A 21611-nucleotide genomic window follows, 5' to 3' on the forward strand; every position below is an offset into this window, starting at 1 on the left:
TTTCAAAGATCCGTAATACAATGTTGATACAAAATTATAAATATTTACAAAATATTGTTTAAAAAAAGTTTTTGTCCAAACAGAAATCGAAGTGCTTGGGAAAACATGGAACTAGCACTCGCATAGATTGCTGGTCAATTATTTCTTCTCCGTGATTACATCGCATATGACTAGATAGAGAATTGTTTATTTAATTATTGTTATGCCTTTTGTTCCTTCATTCTTTGAGGTTTGCAACGTTTTAGTATACATGGTAAGTATATCTGAGCGAATGATATGAGCACATTAGGACTCCGATTGTTTAATGACTTCTCCACTAATTAAAATCCCCTTACGAAATCTGAGCATCTTAACATACTTTTATCTTACAAGAATATTCCTTGGCTGATAAGGAAGCATCTCAATGATTTCCATTCATTATTTATCGTTTGTATAAAACTCAGGGCTACTATGTCGACTCTACAATATCTTGAAAAGGAATGGATAAAGAAATAGTTTATCAAAATACTGAATAGAAATAGTTATTGATCGGCAAGGTAATTTTTTTGATTAACTAATAGATACGAATAAAATTGTTTTAAATAGCTTCTTACGATTATGAATCGTTATTTCTTTCTCGATTTATGCATATACTTATCAGTAGAATATAATTATATGAGTACCGCTATAACATTATTTATTATTGCGTTAATAATAATCCAGTAAATAAACTACAGATGAAATTCGTCCTCGTGAATGAGTATTTTCGTTGTTGATCTTGAGCTAAAAATTAACTTAAATGCAAAATCGAAAGAAAATTAATACGATCATTAATGTTAGCTATCCGACGATTTGCAATGGCTTTACACTTAATCTAAGCTTACATGTAAAAATATCTTCTAAATAAATTTTTAATTTTCATTAGGCAGCATCATTAATTCCTGCTACACAATTTTGCACGAGCTAATCATTAACTTAATCAACTAATTCCTAGTTCTCATGAAGCTTATAACTATTATATTATATACAATTATGTCTATTTCCTATAATCGGCAGAACATGAATATATTCATATAAATGTAATAATCTTAGAATTTATATCAATATATTTATGTAAAATTGTATTTATATTATGCTTTATATAAATATAGACGTATCGATATAAAGCCACTGTATAATAAAGATATTTATAAATATTTCGATTTTTGACGCTATAAATAATTCTTAAGCATTTAAGTCCTTAAGTAACATGTAGAAATAAGGGAGGAGGTAAAATATTTTGTTTATTTGTAGCTTTGATATGGTTTGTGATACTTTCGTAAAAACTTTGAAGTGGTCTTAGGGATCAAAAAATTTGATCGGGTTAGTAAAAAATTCGATAGTTCGTTAATTGTCACGCGCTCTTAATGAATAGTATTGCAAAAATGGATCGGAATTCTTGGCTTTACCTTCATCTGTATACTGGACGCGATTTAATATTAGCATAGAAGAGCAATCGTAAAATCGACTGCAAAGGCCTGCAATTATAGTAGAAAAACACGTTAAAGTATATCTCAAACTGTTCGAAGGCATAATTAATTACAGGAAGAAATTGATGGAGCAGTTCAAGGATTTTTTGTTACATTAAAAAATTATCCTTGCAGGGGAATTGTTAAAATATCTGACAATTTTTTTCAGATAGAAAACTTGGTTCTCGTTAAAAATGTTTTGAAATACCTGAAGCGATTTCCCTTGCTGTCCAATGTGGTCGAACCTTCAACAAAATCATTCACTCCTTTCAACATACGGTGAAAAATACGAATAGCATTCCTACGCACATTGAGATACAAATTTTCATCATTATTTTCACAATAGCACACATTTCGCAAAGCATTTTGTCCCCCTACGATCTTAACATGCATACGATTTCAAGCTTTACATTTATTCAATAATTAATAATCGCTGTAACAAGTAATATTGACGTTATGGATGCTGGTGAGATCCGGCATAGCTATCATTAAAATGAACAGCAGTGCCAACAGCATTGATGACACTATTGAAGTTTTTCAGCAATTGTTGACAACCTTAAGATTAATATTACTAGCACAGCGTTGATTGGCAGTATCCTAAATGTGAGGAGCGGGTCAGGCTCCTCATAAGTATAATAACCATAATACCTATTCACGCAATTCGACCCATAACGGCAGTGTATACTGGTCGTGACCTTGCAAAAGCAAGGGATCCTTAATATTATAATGTCCCAAGACCTTTAAAAGGTCGACAAAATCATGGCAAATTTACATGCAACTGTTGACGACAATTTCTCCTAGTTTCGAAACCACATCATCGAAAGTTGGCCTTTCTCTGGGGTCATGAGCCCAGCATTGGTTTTGAAGTTCTTGAAGAGCAGGCGGAGAAGCCTTATGAGGCTTCCACGTTAAACTCTGAGCCTTAAGCTGAGTGAGAACCGATTCATCGTTTAATTTGTTGAACGGTAGTTCTCCCTGATGAAACATTTCCCAAACGAGGCAGGAAAACGAGTAGACGTCACTCTTGGTGGAATACTCGTCTTCGTAAACTGCTTCATATGGCATCCATCTCAAAGGAATCACTTGATTTCTATGCTTTGTATATTCTTGCTGATAAGGTTCTTTTGTCATGCAAGGCATGGATATTTTTATCGTCAGATTACTAGCAATCAAGCAGTTTCTCGCTGCTATATCTTTGTGAACCAATCGTTTGTCCGCTATGTGTTTTAATCCTTTGGCAGCTTGACAGGATAAGGAAAGAATTTGTGCAACTGAAAGTTGAGGAGCTCGTGCCGTTTTCTCGTGTGTTGGACTAGCGTTTTCCTTTTTTGAAGCTACTAAGAACTGTTTCAAATCGCCCCAATCCGTGAATTCCAAAATCATGTAATCCGGTTCCTGCTCCCTACAGAGTCCTACCAGTTTCACCACGTTCTCGTGATTTAATTTATGCACAAGGTCCAAATGGCGTTTGAATTCATGAAGAGATGCCTCGTCTTTAGTGTTGATTAAACTTTTCACCATTACTGTAATCTCTTTTTCACCATCCTGTTGGAACTTTGTTGAATAAATCTCGCCAAACTCTCCACGCCCCAGTGGCTTCAACTCCTTTAAACAGCTCCTGGAAACCGCTAACTTGTCGTAATTAGATTTTGATTTCTTGGATTGATTGCTGCTTTGACTCTGAGCAGTATCTGCACCGTCACTTTTGTTATGAGAATCTCGATTTTCCTTTTTCTTATGATGATTAGAATTAACATTGTTCCCAGTTTCCTTCAGTTCCGTTTGTTCTTCATGAACGTCACCGTTTTCCAATTTTTCTGCAAAGTACAAGTAAAGTTGAAAAATAACAGCTTTGAAATTATTTTTACAGACTCGTAGTTTTTACGCATATTTTATTCTCACCATCACCTTGCTCCTGAAGATATCTCTGTTTCCTCCTACGCCTCCTATAGCGACAATAGAGCATTAAACCTACTACGAGAACCATGTAAGCTGCAGCAGCGCTCAAGGTTATTGTAACTGTTTTAGTCATCATCGAGCCATCGTCGGCAGCATCCATATCCAAGTCAGACCTATAGCTATCGCCAGCTAAAACATTTCATTTTATCCATGAACAATCTGAAGATCAAGTAAATTGTCTAATTAAATGATAGCTCTAAAATACCTTTAACATTCAATTGGACTTCTTCTCTCTTAAATCCAGCACTATTGCCGGCCGTACAACCGTATTTGCCCTCGTCACTCAAATACACTTCCCTGATGTAAAGACTTCCATTGGGAAACACCTCGAATCTTGGACTTTCAAGATTGTTCAATCTGGAATTCTTGTCCCATTGAATAGTTGGCTTTGGATCTCCCTCAGCCGCACAGTGCAGAATCACTGGATATCCTTCAACTGCCTCTGTTGGGTTCTGAGGTTGCACGATAAATTTAGGTCCAACTGAAATACAAAATATTCATTTCATAACATAACTTTTAAAAAAATCATGAACTCAAGAATTTTCCAATGAGTGATACTCACTGACTACATCTATATTAATTGTATGGTTGATGGATCCTTGTGTATTAGTAGCGATACAGGTATATCTTCCTTTATCATCCTCGAGGACACCATTGAAATGAAGCGTGCCATTGATGTCATTCACGTGCTTGGGAAATCCCTCGTCATCAACCTTTCCTTCCTTTATCCACTTAACGCTCGGTATGGTCGAGCCTTGAGCTTTGCAAGAAACCCTAGCAGTGGAATTCAACTCTAGCTTCTTGTCAATCGGTCTTGGAGAGAATTTCAATTTCTCCTCCACCATCAATGTGGCCGATTGGGAGTAAATCGCTGGAAATCCTTTGGTCTCAATTTTGCACACATAGTTTCCTTTATCGGTAAGCTCGATGCTTTTGAAATGCAGAGTGACGTTTCCATGATAGTCTGAAATTCTGTGTCTGGTGGGCCCTCCTGTTTCTTTCAAAGATTCTCCATCTTTCAACCATCCCACGTGAGTTATCGGAGGTTCCATACCAGAATAAGAACACATCATCATTACAGCTTCCCCTTCCAAGGCTGTTTGAGATTCCGGTGAAGCTTGCAACGTCGGTGGAGCTACAAATTAAACGAGACTCATTAACCCACCCCGCAAGCTCTTTATGGAAGAAATTTATAAAATAGGAAAACACAAGTACTTACAGGAAACTACAACCTGAACGAGAATGTCAGTTTGCCCAGCCAAGTTCTCAGCCTGGCAGGTATAATTACCATCGTTCTCACCAGTTTTGGCCTTGTCAATGATAAGAGTATTGTCTTGAACTCTCACAGATCCCGAGTCGCTTATTATATGCCTCTTTGGGTCTAGCCAGTATACCTTAGGGGAGGGTAATCCTGAGGGCTCTAAACAGCTCACCTGTAATTCCTGACCCTCACCAACCACAGCTACCTGATTTGGTAAAGCTGGCTCTAATGACGCCATTGAGAAATTTCTTATGTCTGTAAAATACCATAAAAGTATACATTAGGAAGTTTTATTACAATTAAGTGTACAAAATTGATGGTGATTCTAGTCAGATAATAAAAATACCAATTTCAACTACTGATTCAGATAAGAAGAAATTGAGGGTAGCTTACAAGCAATTTGTAATTCGACCGTATAAGTTTGTGCAGTTTCCCCTTTCTGTCCAACACAAGAGTAAAGTCCTTGGTCCCTGTGCTCAGCAGACAGTACGAGCAGGGTTCCATTTTCGAAAATGACTTTCTCCTCGTCAGTCTCGAGTGGGCCAATTTTCTCGAAGAACCACTGAACAACGTCGGCGTCCTCGAATAAACAATGCAATGCAGCTGGTTCGCCCCGCTTCACTATTAAGCCCTGTGGTACCATTTTGATCGTAGCTGTCTCGTTCCCTGAAATGATCAATGGGAAGCTTTTCGTCATTGGGGACGAGCCCGCCTCGTTTCTCGCCAGACACGAGTACATTCCACTGTCTTCAGCTTTAGCCTCGTGTATGTGTAGCTTCTTTTTCTTTATTTCTATTCGATCGCTCCTCACTATTGTATCCATGTTCCTGATAAAAAGAAGGAGCAAAAATTGTAAAATCCACGATTAATGGTATATCACTAAGCTCATACTAAATACAGAAAAAATATAATAATCACCTGAACCATTCGTATTTCATCTCTCCCGAGCCATCCACGTGACATCGCAGCTCCACTTCATCTCCAACATGAATAGGCGAGGTTGATTTTGGCAATTGCAACTGTACCTCGGCCTCGCTGATCCCTACAATCAAAATTTAGATTATTACTCGATATGACAAAATAAAAAAAATTACACAATTTCAATTGAAAACGAAAATAACAAAATAGCAAATAACAATAATATTCTTTTATTCGCTTCTACCCTTCGTTTCCTCAAATATTTGACGAAAACGGATCTGGGGTTTTTTGCAGAGAAATTTATGCAGCCATTGATTGGATCTAGATTCCAGAGTGAAGGGCCTCCCTAAACAGGACAATGGCAGCCAGTTCTGGCCAAGTAGTCTCAGCCGAGCCTTTTTGTCCCTCCCCGAAACGGATTCAATCGAATCGAAACGTTTCTCGAAACAAACTCCCTTTCTCCCTCGCATTCGACAAAGAGATACCGCTCGTAAGAAGAGCTCTAGAAGAAACCCAATTCTCGTATTTTTTGTCACCACTTGAAAGAAGGATCGATCAAAATCGTCAGCGTTCCGAGGAATATCCGATCTGGTCCGGCCCCGGCTCGTGGTAAAAAATCCGCTCTTATCTCATTATCGATTGATATCCTCTCTATTACAGCGACGAATCATCGACCCCCCATCATGAATGGCAATTTATTCGCCAAATCCGAAGAGCCTGTTCAGCGTTGGATACTCGAATTTCATTCTAGCCCTTGCCCATTTCGCTCCGACTACCTCGTTGTCGCTCTTTACAAATTTCTAGCGCGGCTCCTTTGATCTTTCGCTTCATTTATGCGCTTAAACTCGTTCGCGAGCCTCGATGGCGGAAAAATCGAGCAAGGGTCGCGAGGAGAGAGTTGCAAGAAAGGAAAAATCCTGAATATTGTAATAAAATGGTACAAATAAATAACTGATAAAAAATCCTAAACAATGTGCGATGTTGAGGTATAAAAAAATGAAAACTTGGAGTTGTATAATTTCAAGGAGTGTCGAATTAATCGTTCGTTGGATCAGGAGGAACGAGGGCAGGGAGTGGATGGGGGTTAACGATGAAAATATTGCCGGGTCACGCGGTGGATCAGGATGAAAGGGTCACGAGAGCCAGTGCTTCTTGGGGGCCAGGGTCATTTTTTGGGCAAGGTTACGGCGATCCTGGGAGGCGCCGGTCGGCCTAGCGACGTCGTGACGCATGCGTCGGCCGGCTTCTTCCGCGAAAAGTTCGTCTCTACCGAGCGACCCGGCAAAAGCAGATGGCAAGATCGAACGAACAAACTTGTGCGTGTATTACATATAATATATATATATAAAGTTGCCTTTATCCAGGTGAGCAGGAAAATCACTGGTACCACCAGAGGAAACTCTGTTTATCGACGAATCAACAAATTCGTACCAACCCTTCGTTTACATTCTTACTGAAATTTACGTTTATCGTACTTAAGCACGACATAGAATACATATAAAATAAATATAGAAAACTTAGAAATATTCAAATATAAAAATACAGAATTTAACGAAGAAGAGAGAAGTCGACAGGAATATTATTTTCTATATTGTAGTAGAAATATTGGAAGCGGAATGAGAGTAAGGCAAATGGAAAGAGGGTTGAAGGGGGGGGGGATACAATGAGTCGTCGGCTAGACAGGAAAAATTTCTGTTATTTTTTGCAGAAAAGTGAGAAAGCGTTTCGGGATATATAGAAATAGGTGGATAAGGGGGGAGGAGGTGGGGCGGAAGTACCGATTAATATCGAGCAAGAGAGTTGTAAGGAGAGAAAAGGACGAGGCTAAAGGGGAAGCGGGGTGGTTTTGTGTACTGGGTGCTATTGGTAGAGGGGAAGTTTGCTAGATGGTGATGTGGGGGAGGAGGGGGCCGAGGTAAAGGGGGAAGCGTGGCTGATGGAGAGTGGGGAGATGCAGGACGTCTGCTCGAGGGTCGGTGGTTGCCATGGGGACGATAGGAGAGGGGTTGGAGGGGTGTGTGCTCGGTCGATGCAAACGCACCATAAAGTTTTATGGCTCTCCAGAACTGTACCTATCCGCCCTCGCCTAACGTCTGCTCTATTCTCAATTCTCCGCTCTGCTCTCTGCTTCTACACTCGCAAAGGCCTTCCATTTCTCTTGCCTTTCTCTCTCTCTCTCTCTCTCTCTCTCTATCTCTCTTTGTCTTTATTTCATGCTATAATCGCAGCAACATTATCAAAAATCCTATAAAAACTTCTTATTCATCCTCCCAGTCTTCTTAAAATTTCTTTTTCTTTTCTCTATATCTCACTCTCCCGGTATTCTCCCTTTATTTCGTCCTATAATCGTAGCAACGTTATCAAAAATGTTAGAAAAACTTCTTATTCATCGTACTTCCTCTTCTTGAAATTTCTTTTTCTTCCCTGCTTTTATGTACACTCGCAAAAGCTCCTTTTTTCTCTACTTCTTCGTAATCTCTATTTTTATTTTACCTTTCAATGCTCTCAGGGGAATTACAAAAATTTTTAATTTTGTTTGCCACTTTTTTCCCTCGATATTCCGTTCCTCATTTTTCCAGCGCTTCAGAATTCATATCCGTCCGCGCTTATAAGGTCTGCTTCATTCTCTATTCTTGACACTATAGCGCTAGATCCCGTCTGCGAGATTACATAAAAATCTATGCTTCACCTGTATACGTTTTATAGATTTTTCACTCTCTCGCGTAAAAAATCCGTGGCGACAATTTTGAAAAGAAGCATCTTTGCTTCCGCACTCGCATAAAACTTTCTTTCCCTTATACTTTCCTCATACTCTCCTTTTATTATATCCTGCAATCGTTGCAACAATATCAAAAATCCACTCGAAACTTTTTCCCCGTCTTCTTTTCTTCATTTTCAAACTTTTTCTAAATTTTTATTTCGCAGTGCAGAACTTCGCCAGCGTCCATACGATTCTAATGACGGATAAAATGCTTCAACTTCCGGTACTCTTTAAATTTAACGTTTCGCGAGTTCTCTTAGTAAATCTCCATAGCTTTTTCGAGTTTCCCATTCGACTAGGTGGATTATTATACGGATGAGCAAGAATCACATTAGATTCTGACACGAGAAAATTGCGGAGGGCCCTAATCGAGGTGACGCATTACGATTAATTAATTCAACGAGTTTTTTATTCAATGCAAAATACTATGATAAGGAGGGGGGATAAATTACAGAGTGCAAATTGGTGCGAATTCAAGGGGTAGTCAGGGGGTGGGTTGGGTGGTAACCGATTAACGCTTTAATCGACTGCGTGAGTCGTGGTACAGATTAAGTACGAGGTGAAAATTGGTTTCGAGGCGATTGACTCGGCAAGTACATCTTGGTATTGGTTTCTCGCGAGCTTTAATTGTCTTCCTATGAGACGAGCTCGGTCACTGATTGGAATAAAGCACCGCTTATTATTACTCTCTCCAACAATGGCCTCTCCATCGCTACTCCAAAATAACCATTTTTCCAATCCCATCTTTGTCCCAGGCAAACATCCTCGGGACATCCTTAATCATCCATGAGGCGTACCGCGTTTTCCTATCAATATTTTCACAATTACCCATTGACCGTTTCGGCCCGGAGAGTAATTGGAGGCGGTGAAAGGAAACGTGAAATTTTGAGAAGAAAGCTCGGAGCCCTCGGTAGACCGAAGTTAGCCGCTGGCAAATATTTGACGACTCTCAACTTGACGAAAACCCTCGCGCATAAGGCTATAAATATTAACACCGGATTCTCCATGCATCTTTCGTAATTTTATTTCCACCAGTTTTCTTCTTACATTTTTTCTCGGAATCTATTCGACTATGTGTGTATATATATATATGTGCATATATATGCTTTCAGCAGTCTTTTTTCGACTTTTCCAAGTATAAGGAAAGAGAGGGCCAAGGTTGGAGATAAAGCAGGAAAACAAGAAGGGATGAGAGATAGGAGGAGGGTGAAATAGAGAATGTTTGAATAGTTGAAAAGCTTTTGTTGACAGATAGAGAAAAGACATTATGTATAGTTGGAAGAAGCAAAATAGGGGAGGAAAAGCTATCGCGAACAGACAGGGAAGCCAACTACAAAAGTTTTAAAACCGGACTTGCGCTCTGTAGGATTTCTAGTGCAAAACTGGATATTCCGTGTGACGAGTGGAAAACGCTAGACCGAACGTGCTCGACGAAGGAATGAAAAAAAGGTTACGTTGAAGGATTGAAGGCCGAGCAGAGGTACGTGAGGGGGGAGGGGGAGGGGGAGGACTCGAAAAAGAAGAAGTATAATGGAGAAATGTAGGGGGGGGGGGGGGAATTTAAAACGAGGAAGAATAAGAAAACAAGCGAGAAGAGAGTCTAAGAGATTCGAAAGAAGCAAAGTAAAAAAATAGCGGCAGGACAAAGAAGAGCAAAAAGAAATAAAAGGACTTGCTCCATTCAATTTTAATGCAGCGAAAAACTACGAACCATGCTTTCCATCGTTCCTTCGTTTGAATTTTGATTTTTGTATAATAACCCCGCCCCCCCCCCCCCCCCTACTCACATGCTCCTTCCAATTCGACTGGAGAAATCTTTTGGCACGATTGATGTTTCACTCCTGAAAAGCTACGATCTCATCAGGGTGGATCTTTTATTCCTTTCGGAGTAAACGGGATATTCTTGCACAAGTGGAGAGACAAGGAAGGAAAAGCGTGTTGAGGAGTGGCGACGCGTACAATCTTTTCGCTTTTTCCTCGCGAGTTTCGGACAGACTCGTTAAAATGCTTCATGCGACCGTACATGTAAGAATCCACGCTCTCTTTATTACTCCTTACGCCCTGTAAACTCCACTCTCGTCCTGGATAGAAAATCCTCACACGTTTCTCCCATTATGTATTTCATGAAATATTACAACTCTATCTCTTTCTCTCTCTCTCTCTCTCTCACTCTCTTTCTTTCTCTCTTTCACTGATTCACTCGCTAATACCTGAAATATTTTGTACAAATGGGGTCTAGTCCTTGTAAAATAATAAAATATCTCTTTCTTGAAATCCTCTAAGAAGCTACGCAATTCTACGTGAAAATCTTGCTCTTCAAGAACATACGATACCAAGAAACCTTACTCCTGTACTGTATCAGTTATTAACGTGTATATTTGATACAAAAACATACTGCAAGGATCAGCAAGAAAAGCGTAATAAGAAAATTGAATATATTCGTGAACGAAACTACCGATTTTCTTGCTAATTGGTCTCGTAAGAACGTGCAGGAGATAGCAATAATTGCGAGTCTAATTGGTACATTGTGGAGCTTGCGATTGGAATTGATTTGTTTGAAACAGGGCCGCGATTCTGGCACCGTTATTCGGAGTTACGGTTGACGAGCTTGAAATATGAAAGGGCGCTTAGAGGGACTATTTCCTCGAACGATCGAATAATTGGTGCATGAAACACACGATGGAATGATAAATATCGAAGCAGCAGACATTGTCCGCTTAATATTCCCTTGCCCGCATAGATCGACCTATGACAACGTTGATAATCCCCCACCTGCGGAGGAATTTGCGGAAATTATCGCTAATTGGAAGAAGGGAAGAGAAAAAGAGGAAAAAATTGGAGAGTTTAGATTTTAGACAGTGGTATATCCCCTTTAAATTGAGAAAATCCACGAGACACTAGAAAGTCTGCTGACGGGGACTCATTTGGTTGCACTTTAACCCTTGGCAAATGGAGAGAAGTTTCTGATACAATTTTGCAACTATTATTCGATGTCACGGTTAAGAAGCTTGTTGATCATCGCTGGATTCATTTACATTTACTTTTCTCGAACGATCAATCGCAATGCAGATAATCCTCCACCCACAATTAGGAATCTGTTGAGATTCTCGTTAATTGGAAAGAATACAAAATTGGAATTTTAAGGGTGTATAGAGAGCAGATCCGCTTTAAATTGAGAAAATACAAGGAGGCACCTTGGGAAGTCTGGTGACTATGTCTCATTTGGTTGCACTTTAATCTTTAATAAGTGACGAAGTTCGTGATACAATTTTGCAACCATTATTCCATGTCACCGCTTTGAGAAGTTTATTAATTACTGCTAGTTTGAATTATATATTTACTCCACTCGATCGACCAAACGCGATGCAAATAATCCCTACCATAATAAGGAATCTGTTGAGATTCTCGTCAATTGGAAAGAATAAAAAGTTGGAATTTTAGGGGTATATAGAGGGCAGATCCCCTTTAAATTGAGAAAATCCACGGAGGCACCGCAGGGAGTCTGGTGGCTGGGCCCCATTTGGCTGCACCCTCGCCCTTAGCAGGTGGAGAAGTCAATTCACGAGAGGGTTTGCTTGCACTCTCATTGTCTCGCCTGGCTGCGCGAAGCTGCTGGCTGCGGTGACGTCGAAACGTCGTCGACAGCCTCCCAGGAGGAACGCCAAGTGTACGAGCCTCGAGTGGACGGGGTCAAGGGAAGTAAAGAGGGGACTACGAAAGGGTGGCTAATCGTTCGTCAGCCAACTCGCACTTACGAATATTCCACCTTACTTCCTCTCTTACTACTCTCCCCCTCCCTCCCTTAGCTTCCTCCTTCCAATCCCACGAGAGAAACAAACCATTTCAATAATTGCCACAAAACATCCAAACTCTCCTATTCAAACTTCCCAACTACCAAGTTGTTCGGTTATAAAGTAGATGCTGGTAATAATTCTGCACTTGTGAATACTTTACACGCGTACACTCTATTAATCATGAATATACAGCAACAAGAAATACATTTTAAGAATTATTAATATAATTAAATGCTTGATTTAAAAATTGAGGAACGTCGAGTAGACTATTGAACAGGTTCTAATAATTCTCTAGGTGACCCTCTATGAATACTACGTTCTTTCAAACTTTTTCTCTTTTCTCAATCTTCAATTCCTAGAGTGAAAATAAACTTTTTCAAAACTTTTCAGAAATCGTCATTCCAATTGGGCTTTGGACCTAAACTTATGTTTGCAAACGTCAAGTGGTCTGCTCACTTATGAATACTCGACGCCTCGCTACTCCGACTTGATCTTCCACTTTCATAGAAAAAACAATTTTAGAACTAGCATCTTCCCTTGCGAGTCTTATGATATAAAATAATTATAAAGCCAGTCAACAAATAATACACTCGTGTTTCCAAAAAAAAAATCAATAAAGAGAGTGTAAGATTAGGAATTTTCACGCGAAGGAGCATCTCTCGATGTTATTTTTATTTGAACAAAGGATGCGCTTGGCGTGTTATTGCCCCCTCTTAGCACAGGGGTTGAAAATTAAAAGAGGGAGGTGAGAGGGATGCGATTCTCCCCGTGCAGAATATCCGCGCTCGTCATACAACACGCGAATTTACGAGCCGTTGCTCTACTTGCGTCGTGCCCTTCCATCTCCATCTCCCTCTTCTTCTTCACCCCCCCCCCCTCCTTCCATTCCGCTGTTATTGTTATTGTTATCGTCTCGCCACTCTTAATCCTTCGCAGAAAAATTCCACCAAAATAGACTTTTTCACGTTCCGAGAATCCTCGTTCGCATTGTCCTTCTCGTCACAGCAGTAAACAGCGTTATTATTATGACGTTGAATGTTCCCAGACTAATTTAAAATTAGTGGAGAAGGGAGAAAACACAGAGAAAGATGATTTATATTACTATAGCCAACTTCGAACCTCGTATATACTGTTATGGTTCGTTCGCAGATTCACGACAAACTTAAGAAATTTTTGTATAATAAAGATTTATTATGAATTATTACAATGTCTCTTTCTATACAATTCGTTATCCAAGAGCTATGAGCTAGTTAATAGTGTACTTAAGAGGCAAATGATTGCCTAGAAAAGTCTAAGAGGTAAGAGGACTGAAGGTCCTAAAAGATTCGACTGGTTCCTCTTAGCTGTAGACTCGAACTGATTTTTGGGGCTGCACGTTTGGGGCTCTTACCCTCAAAGTGCAGCGTCAAACATTACCTTATATGGTAACATTTGCGGGTCCCAATGGTCAAATGCGTCATTGTTCTAGAACATTCGACTGCCGTCGAAGTGCATTTGCCACGTGTCGGGACTTAGCCTTGGCGACAGTGTGAACGAGCTGCGTCTGGTGCTTCGTATTACACTTAGGAATTTGTCGCTTTTAGGAGTATTTCTCCTTTACAATGAGGCTATTGATATTTTAATTTAATTATGATAGATTTAGATTTATTAATTATGTCTTCAAATGATAATAATATTAATAATATTAATTATATAATGCTTATTGTAGCAATGAGTTATGTATGTTTATTCTATGTACATAACAATGCACAAACCTTGAGTAATTTTCTGAAAATGATATTAAACTCGTAGCAGAGTCTGAGTAAAATAATATAACGAATCGTAGAGAGGAAAAGAAAAGTAGGGAACGCAGCGTTCTCGGAGGAAGAGACTCAGGGTAAGCTTTCCAATTAATTACATTAATGAATCGAGGGAGAAGGGTGATTTCGCCGGAAATGACGTTAATGCGAACGCGCAGAATTTGAGATTTCCGGTGTACTCGAGGTCTACGCGTAATAATAATTATGCGAAAGCGATACATGATAATGAGGCAGCGCTCGCTAACGATGCCTTCGCTGCAACTTTCCGCGCCCTTAACTGTATAGCCACCCCGATCCGCGTGCCTCTACATTGCAGTTCAGATTATGCGCGTTGCGCACGTATATATAAATGCATGTATGGATACGACTTAATAATACGTGAGCTTTTATTTCGACCAAATTCTCATCCAGCCCAAAGCCATTGAAACCTTCACCTTCCACCAGTTATTATATTGCTAAATATGAAAAAAAATCCGAGACTCCTTCATCGGAAGAGCAAAGTATCATCCGATAATTGAGATGACTCGTGTTTCTATGTTTTTTCCGTGCTCCCCCTCCCCCATTTCATTCACTTCTAAAGATCTGAATGGAACAAAGGGAGTCGTGGAGAAAATCAAATGAGACTCGAGGGTCGGGAATATGCACAGCTTACAAATGATTAATGGCCAAATACACCACGTGGAAGATAATCAAATATTCAAAATAACGAATATAGCGTGTGGGTGATGCTTGCTTGATCGATTGAGCGAAGCTGGACTATTTATTTGAAATCTTCGCGAATGGCGAGTGGAAAAAGCTTCTTGCTTGAAAAAAGCGATTGCCCGGAGGCTTTATTGGTTTTGGTTGATTGGACCAAGTTAAAATTCCCAAAGTAAGCGGTAAGTATAGACGAGATGTAATTATTTTCAATTGTGGAAGACGAGGGGGAGAGTTAATTGTTGCTAATTAAATATTTTTCTCGCCCTGAAACTGTGTTAAAGAATTTATACAGTGCGTCACACGGGTGGCTCGGTAATTTTATTAAAATTATATTCTAGTTGGGTGGGGGGAGTAACAAGAATGAAAGGCGTGCTTTTACCACGCTTTCAATTACCGCAATTTTATTAATTGGGAGCTCAATTTGCTGGATTAATCGGAACTGAAAATTACCGTGGCATTTTTTCTAAATAAATCTTGCAGCGATTTCAAAACGAATATACGAGATGTTACACGTTTGTATATAAAATTAACTAATTCGTATGTTACGTCACGAGGAAGCGTCGCGCATGTGGAATTAGAAATATAAATACGACTCTGGAGAATCTGGAGATGCGCAAGAACGGCAAAATTTGGTCGCGGAGGAAAAGAAATTTGTTTTATAGAAAAATTGCAGCACCGGGCAGCCATGCAGAAAATATCGTTCTACGGAAGGGGAAGGGGTGTGTATTTCCCTTACCGCGAGCATATACGGAATAGCGGCGTAAACTCGCTCATTATTTTCTTTTCCTCGCAGTCCTTCCGTTCGTGAAACGAGCTCGTTTCAACCAGTTAAAAAAAGCTTGTACGTATAGTGTCATCGCACCAGCCAAGTTCATTAACACTGAACCAGCGCTAAAATATCTCCCGGTGCACGAATAAACCCCACTACCCAATATATAATCGGTCCTTGACAAAATTATAACGTATGAAAAATTTGCAATTTTTCATACTGCAAAATTACACATTTTACAGGATTAATTTGGAACAAAGGAAAAAGGTGAAAGTTACCGGGATGAGAATAGCGGTGAATAATGTTAAATTAATTTGAAAGAAGATTTACGAGTGGATGTTGAAAGGGTAGAAACACGGGCGAGTTTGATGGTTGGCGATGAATCGGAGCTCAGAAGAAAAAGCCTGACTGTAAAGCAGTACCAGCTAGAGAAGTAAAGTGGATGATGCTTCTTTTTACAGGGGCCATAATTCCGAGCTTTTTCAGCAGAATACGTCGGAGGTTTCGACCAGCTTTCATCTGTCCAGAGAAACGACGTAATCGTCCCGCGGGACTCGCAGCATCGCGAGGGGGGTTCCCGTAGGAAAGGCTAATGTGACTCTCGCAGTGGTCGCGACAGAAGCTTAAAAGCTGCAAGCTCCGAAAAAGGGATTTAATTACTAGCTACTTCTCGCAGATAAACGGCCAAAATGGAAATCTACGGTTTAAAAAGATCCACCGACTTTGCATCTTTGTCATCCTCAACCCTACAAGCTTTTAATCCTAAATCCCTTTCTACCAGCTTAAGCAGCCATTGTCTACCCCTCCACCTACCTTCGCGTTAATCAATCAACAATTTCTTCTCGTTTTAACTCTTCGATGTAATAATTTATGCATATACCTTCGTACTATTAGCATAGAATTTAACTCCTATTCATAGTTTTCTTAGATACAGACTTGGTCCATCTTACCTTTAAATTAAATTAATTATAAGATGTATATTCCATAAAATTGTATCTATTTCAGACGAAATGTTAAATTGTGAATAAATGCTTCATAATGAGTAACTATAGGATATAAGAGGGCAGATTATATAATAAAATATTAAAAAATAACTCACATTGAACATCGATTTTGGCAGGTGAGCTCTCGATGAATTCATTAGTTTTTACGTGAGTTGCGACGCAGACAAAATTTCCACTGTCAAGGATGCGATTTGCCCTGGTGATATAGAGATCCCCTCCGACCTGGTGCCTCCGTGGGCTCGGAGCCAGTGGTTTATTATCGAGTTTCCAGCTGTACCTCACGCTCGAAGCTGGCTGAGCCTCGCATCTCAGTCTCACCGGTTGATCCTTCACCACGGAGTGCTTCTCAGGGCTCACCGAAAAAAACAACTCATTTTCCCCCGAAACCATGCACACTGAAACAAATTATAACATCAACTTTAATAAAAACTCAGCAATGCTTTAAAACTTCCTCGCATTTCGCATAAAAAACAATAAACCAGAGTTTCAGACATTCGCATACATAAGCGCAGACATCAGTTGTGGATCATGGGGACGCGTGACTACATTTAGGAAACCTAACCAAATATCCAGGAGTAATTAGGCTCGATGCATCTATTGTAATTACAGCAGCAACCAGATTGAATCTGCCCACACGAGGATCTCCCTCTGCCAGCCTATACCGTAGTACACCTTTTAATCTAATTAACCCTTCACTGATCCCCCCTCTATCTCTCCTCTCTCCAATCCCTCCCCCCTCCTACCTTATCCAACTATTCATCTCAATCCCATTAAAATTCCCTACGTTTTTATTTGTCCGATAATTTATCGACTCGTCCACTTAATTGTTCAAAATTAAAGTTTTTCGGTGAAGAAAGTTGAGAGTTATTTCTAAGAAGTGAGATGAGAAGAAACGATGTGACGTTGATTCGCTCAATTCATGCGAGAAATGCCTAAAATTTAATGCTTTATATAAGTATTTATATGTATAGCTTTGTTATTTTTTCGACAAGAGGGCGTTTTACGACGAGAGCGCCAGTTGAATTGACGGGCTCGTGTTTACAGGTCGCGAATTGCTGGGGAATAATAATATAAAGGGAACTGTGCTGGTTGCGTCGAGTCAGAGGAGGGGGAAATTGTATTAGCCCTTTGATCCTAGCCGGCCGCCGCCATTGCTGGAAATGCAAAGGTTCCGCATAATACGGCTAGTTAAGGCCAAGAAAACCTTGCTGCTTTCCCCCCGCGTGTTTTTACTCGCGCTCGCGTGTCTTCCAGTTCAAGGAGTCCCACTTCCAGGCATCTGAACTCCCCCTCCCCTCCATTGCTTCCTTCTGCCCCTCTTCGCAACATCATCGTCATCATCACTATAATCCTCGTGCTTCTTCTCCTCGCTGTGGGAATGCCAAGCAAAATTACCCCGATTCATGTTCAGCCACTCTGGTGTACCAGCCACCGCAGCCAAGCAACTAACGCCATCTACTTGATTTCAAACATCAAGCTGATTTGCTGCATCGACCATGAATCGTCTCGAAAGACTCACGGGGAGGAAACCGTTATTTAGTGATTCGGATTATTTCGTGTACAAAATAGCTATACAGTGGTACGAAGAAGCTTATTTAGTACAATAATTTAGATAGTGATAATTCTTATGAACGGAGGTTATGTTACAAGTTGCCGGAGTTTAGGCCAATCACGTTTTGGGCGAACTTCAAACGAGTTTTGAGATAAAAGGGAGTCCGCCGAGTTATCCGAAAAAAGATGAAAAATATATACTTTGCTCATCGGCGGGCATAGCTGCCGGTCGTGAAAGCTTCCCGAGGGATAAACAGGACCGCCTTTACGACCTACTCCCAAGATTGCCTTAAATCCAAACTGAGATTCCTTTCTTCGAACATATGCAACCGTCCCCACCATACTTCCTACCCCCCCCCCCCCTCCCCCCTACCCACTTCCAGTCTACAGACGTTATTCTGCCCTTTTGAACATTTTTCAAGCAGCTGCACAACTGCGAGTCTTCGAGACGTAAACACCAAAAGGATCACGTGCGTTTTGAAATTTGTTTACGTTCTTCTCCATCGCAGATCCAGAAACTTACACTCCACTCCAAACATCTTCGAATTTTCTTAAACTTTTTATCTAATTTCGAGAAGATTGGCGTCTATATTCAAGCATTCTGGAAAGACTTAATTGCCGAATGAGAGAAGGCTAAACGAGGCTGGTTTTTTTCGTAAATGAAACTGTAGCGTATAGAATGAAATTAATAAACTTGAGCGTGTGCAAAATAGGCGAGCGGGAACAAAGGGGCTTCAGTGCTTGAGGCTGAAAGAGCAAAAAAAGGTAAGAGAGGAGTGCAAGGGTGAAGTGGAAGGGGGAGCGTATAAAAAGTGCGTGGAGAGAGAAGGGGGTGGAGGGGACAGTAGTACCCTTTTCAGGTTTTCATTCGTAATCCAAGACGTGTAATTAGGAGCAGCGGGCCGGGATGAATACTAAAGTGCTGGCCTGTCAATATACGTAGCCATGGAGCGATAGAGTTTAGTATATACTCTGGGTTCTCGAAAATTCTTCCAACGATAAAATATCTCGAAAACGATAAGTTTTTCTTAAAAATTGTTCTTACATAAATTGCAGAATTTTAATTATTCTATTTAACAGGCTAATGAACTATTAGCTTTGTATATTTGAAGGTCACCTTAAATTTTTTAAATGGAATTATGCATCTTTTGTTCAGTGGTTTTGGAGCTAGTCTCAAAACTTTTCCAAAATTTATAAGATTTAATCGAAGCGTGTATGAGATATTTCGAAGGATAAAGCTAATTAGAAACAGGCGAATGACATGCGTGTATGCGCGTAGTGGTGATGTATAGTACACACCACTTCAGCTAATTTCACACGCATATTTACAACTTCTAATCGAAACATCTTGCAAAAATGATTGAATCAAATGGTATATTTGCAATGTTTTGGAAATCTCTTGAGATTATCTAACTGAGAATGTGTAACAACAATGGTAGGCTCCATTTAAAGATTAAAAATGGCTTTTACATTTTATTCAAAATACACAAGATCAAAATTATGTGGCTGGTAAGTATAATTAATTGGAGTCCTATAACTTTTATGTGAACATTTTTTTGCAGAAGCTTATCAATTCCCATATATTTAAACAATCAAAGAGGTTTTGAAAACTCCGTATATTGCTACTTTCCCCCACTGCCAACACCACTCGTGCCAAAGGAAGCCAAAAGGAGCCCACTTTGTACCTCGGACGATGCAACCCGAGCTAAGACTTACAAGTTCCTCGAAACATGGGTCAACAAGCTTTTATACCAATAAAAACTGTCTGCCTACCTACTCTAATCCTATACCTCAAATACCCTTTTCGATTCTCTCTCGAAATACAATTGAGATCTTAGAAAAGAACCTAAACACAACTTCGAACTAATCAGGTTAGTTTCTAAACGATATTCTCACGAATTTATTAGCAATAATAAATTCTAGGTTAGAAATTCGTAGGGCGAATTATTAGCGATAGAGGCGCTAACTGTCTGACGAGAAGCAGACATCTGCAGGCATAAAAGGATAGTTAAATGGTCCTAATATATTAGGTAGATGAATACGGGCCCCTTTTTTCGCAGAGTTCGCGTATATTCTGCGAGGGGCTATCGAACCGGTTCTCTTTGAGAGGAGCACCAACACACTTACGATAAAGGGCAAGTACACGTATGGGTAAAATAGCAATACCCAGCACACAAAAGCAAAGCAGCAACCGCAGCCAACAACCGCGAAGACAGCTCACATAAATCAGCTCAAATATCTTTTGCCATCTGTGTTTGTGCCGTGCCTCAACGTGCAAGTGTGTTTCTGTGTTCCGGATTAAATCGGTCGATTTGCTCGCGAACAAATTATACTTTTTCAGCATTAAAACCGACCAGACCCATACGGCCAAGAATGAGAAAAATTCGGAATACAAAATTCCTAACTAATGTTCCAATTTCAAGTCCCATGAAATTCCTCTGTAGTCAGATAAGTAGCGTGAATATGAGATCTAAGATTCCCCTTTTCATACTACATTCATGTTTATATTCGTCGAATTTTAATTTTGTACTTTAAATAAGTGTTAGATAAAGTGGTAAACATTGTTGATGTAGGGGAAATTAATGTTAGAGTTAAATATTCCTTGGAAACACATCCTTAATTCCAAGGATTTTCTCTTTTTGAATATTGAAGGAAAAAATTACTCTGACACGTAGAATATAATTTAAATTGCTGGTAAGCATTTATTTTAAGGAAGCACAAATTTGAAAGGACAGAAAAGGAGCATTTTTAAAAACTGGCAGGTTCACTGTATTATATATAGACATGTCTTTATCAACTTTTATATGTACTTGCCGTCAAGACACTACCGTGTCTCTTGATATTGTAGTAAATTTTGAGTTTTACTTTTACAATCAATCCAAAATGAGATTTTGTGAATTAATTTAATTGCTTTATGCTGCAGTAACGTGAAGTAAGCTATGAATAATATATACCGGTACAATCCAAAGTATGAGCTTCAGGCCTCTATTTTCAAAATTAGTCTAAATAGATTTTGCAAACACATTAGTTTTCCCCGTGAAAGAAAATTATATATGTCTAGGGGAGAATCAGCCTTTGCCCTATACTATACGTAGCTACCCTAGGTGCCGGCTGGTCATAAAAAGAGGGAATCCTGTGGGGTAAGGAAGATAATGTGTAATTCGTTCTCACCCAGTAAGGACAGAAGGCAAAATCCGTTTAGAGCTCGCATGCTGGCCAGTTTTGCAGTGAACGAAAACTTCGTTTTTACAAATGCACGAACACAATCTCCCATACGGTCAAACGAAGCCGTTTAAATTTTCACGTAGCTGTCATCTTTCCAGCTCTCGAAATGACAGCAACGAACTTGACAACCGAATTGCCCGATGCGACGCGCGATACTGCGCCAAAGACGCCAGGAAAAGCGACATCTGCTTCTTTCTTTCGGATAGCAACTAAAACCCGCCATTTCACTTATCCACGAGTGCCACATTTTTCGAATTTCAAGGGGGCGCTGCGTGCTTTCAACAAACTTTAAGTTAATTCTTTTTTCAACATTCAAATTTTTCAGAAAATTTTCTATTTTAAAGTTGATTTGTACCTACACGTTCAAGTTTGTCAATACAATGA

At 39.8% G+C, this 21611-nt stretch overlaps 1 protein-coding gene across 3 annotated transcripts; it reads right to left on the reverse strand.

The window, feature by feature from the left end:
- Window positions 1-17: 17 nt before the first annotated feature.
- LOC136780382 (tyrosine-protein kinase-like otk) lies at window positions 18-21359 on the reverse strand. 3 transcript variants are annotated; one of them, XR_010823754.1, is made up of 10 exons: window positions 21174-21359; window positions 16547-16846; window positions 5626-5749; window positions 5101-5534; window positions 4666-4962; window positions 4009-4581; window positions 3652-3927; window positions 3390-3575; window positions 1696-3304; window positions 18-1496 (listed from the first exon to the last, which is right to left on the reverse strand). XR_010823754.1 is itself a non-coding variant. In XM_066738695.1 (9 exons), exons 1-9 carry the CDS (start codon window positions 21274-21276, stop codon window positions 2256-2258), a joined length of 3336 nt encoding a protein of 1111 aa, XP_066594792.1. In that variant the 5' UTR covers window positions 21277-21359; the 3' UTR covers window positions 18-2255. The 3 variants fall into 3 exon arrangements, 2 of the variants coding, with proteins under 2 accessions (XP_066594792.1, XP_066594791.1); XM_066738695.1 differs by having other exon boundaries at window positions 18-3304; window positions 3396-3575; XM_066738694.1 differs by having other exon boundaries at window positions 18-3304.
- Window positions 21360-21611: the final 252 nt, after the last annotated feature.

The sequence above is a fragment of the Prorops nasuta genome, unplaced genomic scaffold (assembly GCF_024137725.1).
Source record: "Prorops nasuta isolate Cenicafe-Biocafe unplaced genomic scaffold, Cenicafe_Pnas_1.2 PNAS00019, whole genome shotgun sequence".
In the NCBI taxonomy this organism is placed as follows: Eukaryota; Metazoa; Arthropoda; class Insecta; order Hymenoptera; family Bethylidae; genus Prorops; species Prorops nasuta.

What these genes read in the sequence shown, in the direction of transcription:
- LOC136780382 (XM_066738694.1), bottom strand. Translation starts at nt 21,276, where the DNA reads ATGGGAGATTGTGTTCGTGCATTTGTAAAAACGAAGTTTTCGTTCACT. An exon ending in ATGAAATACGAATGGTTCAG is followed by an intron (nt 5,535 to 5,625) that starts GTGATTATTATA and finishes TCTTTTTATCAG; the next exon opens with GAACATGGATACAATAGTGA. An exon ending in GGTCGAATTACAAATTGCTT is followed by an intron (nt 4,963 to 5,100) that starts GTAAGCTACCCT and finishes GGTATTTTACAG; the next exon opens with ACATAAGAAATTTCTCAATG.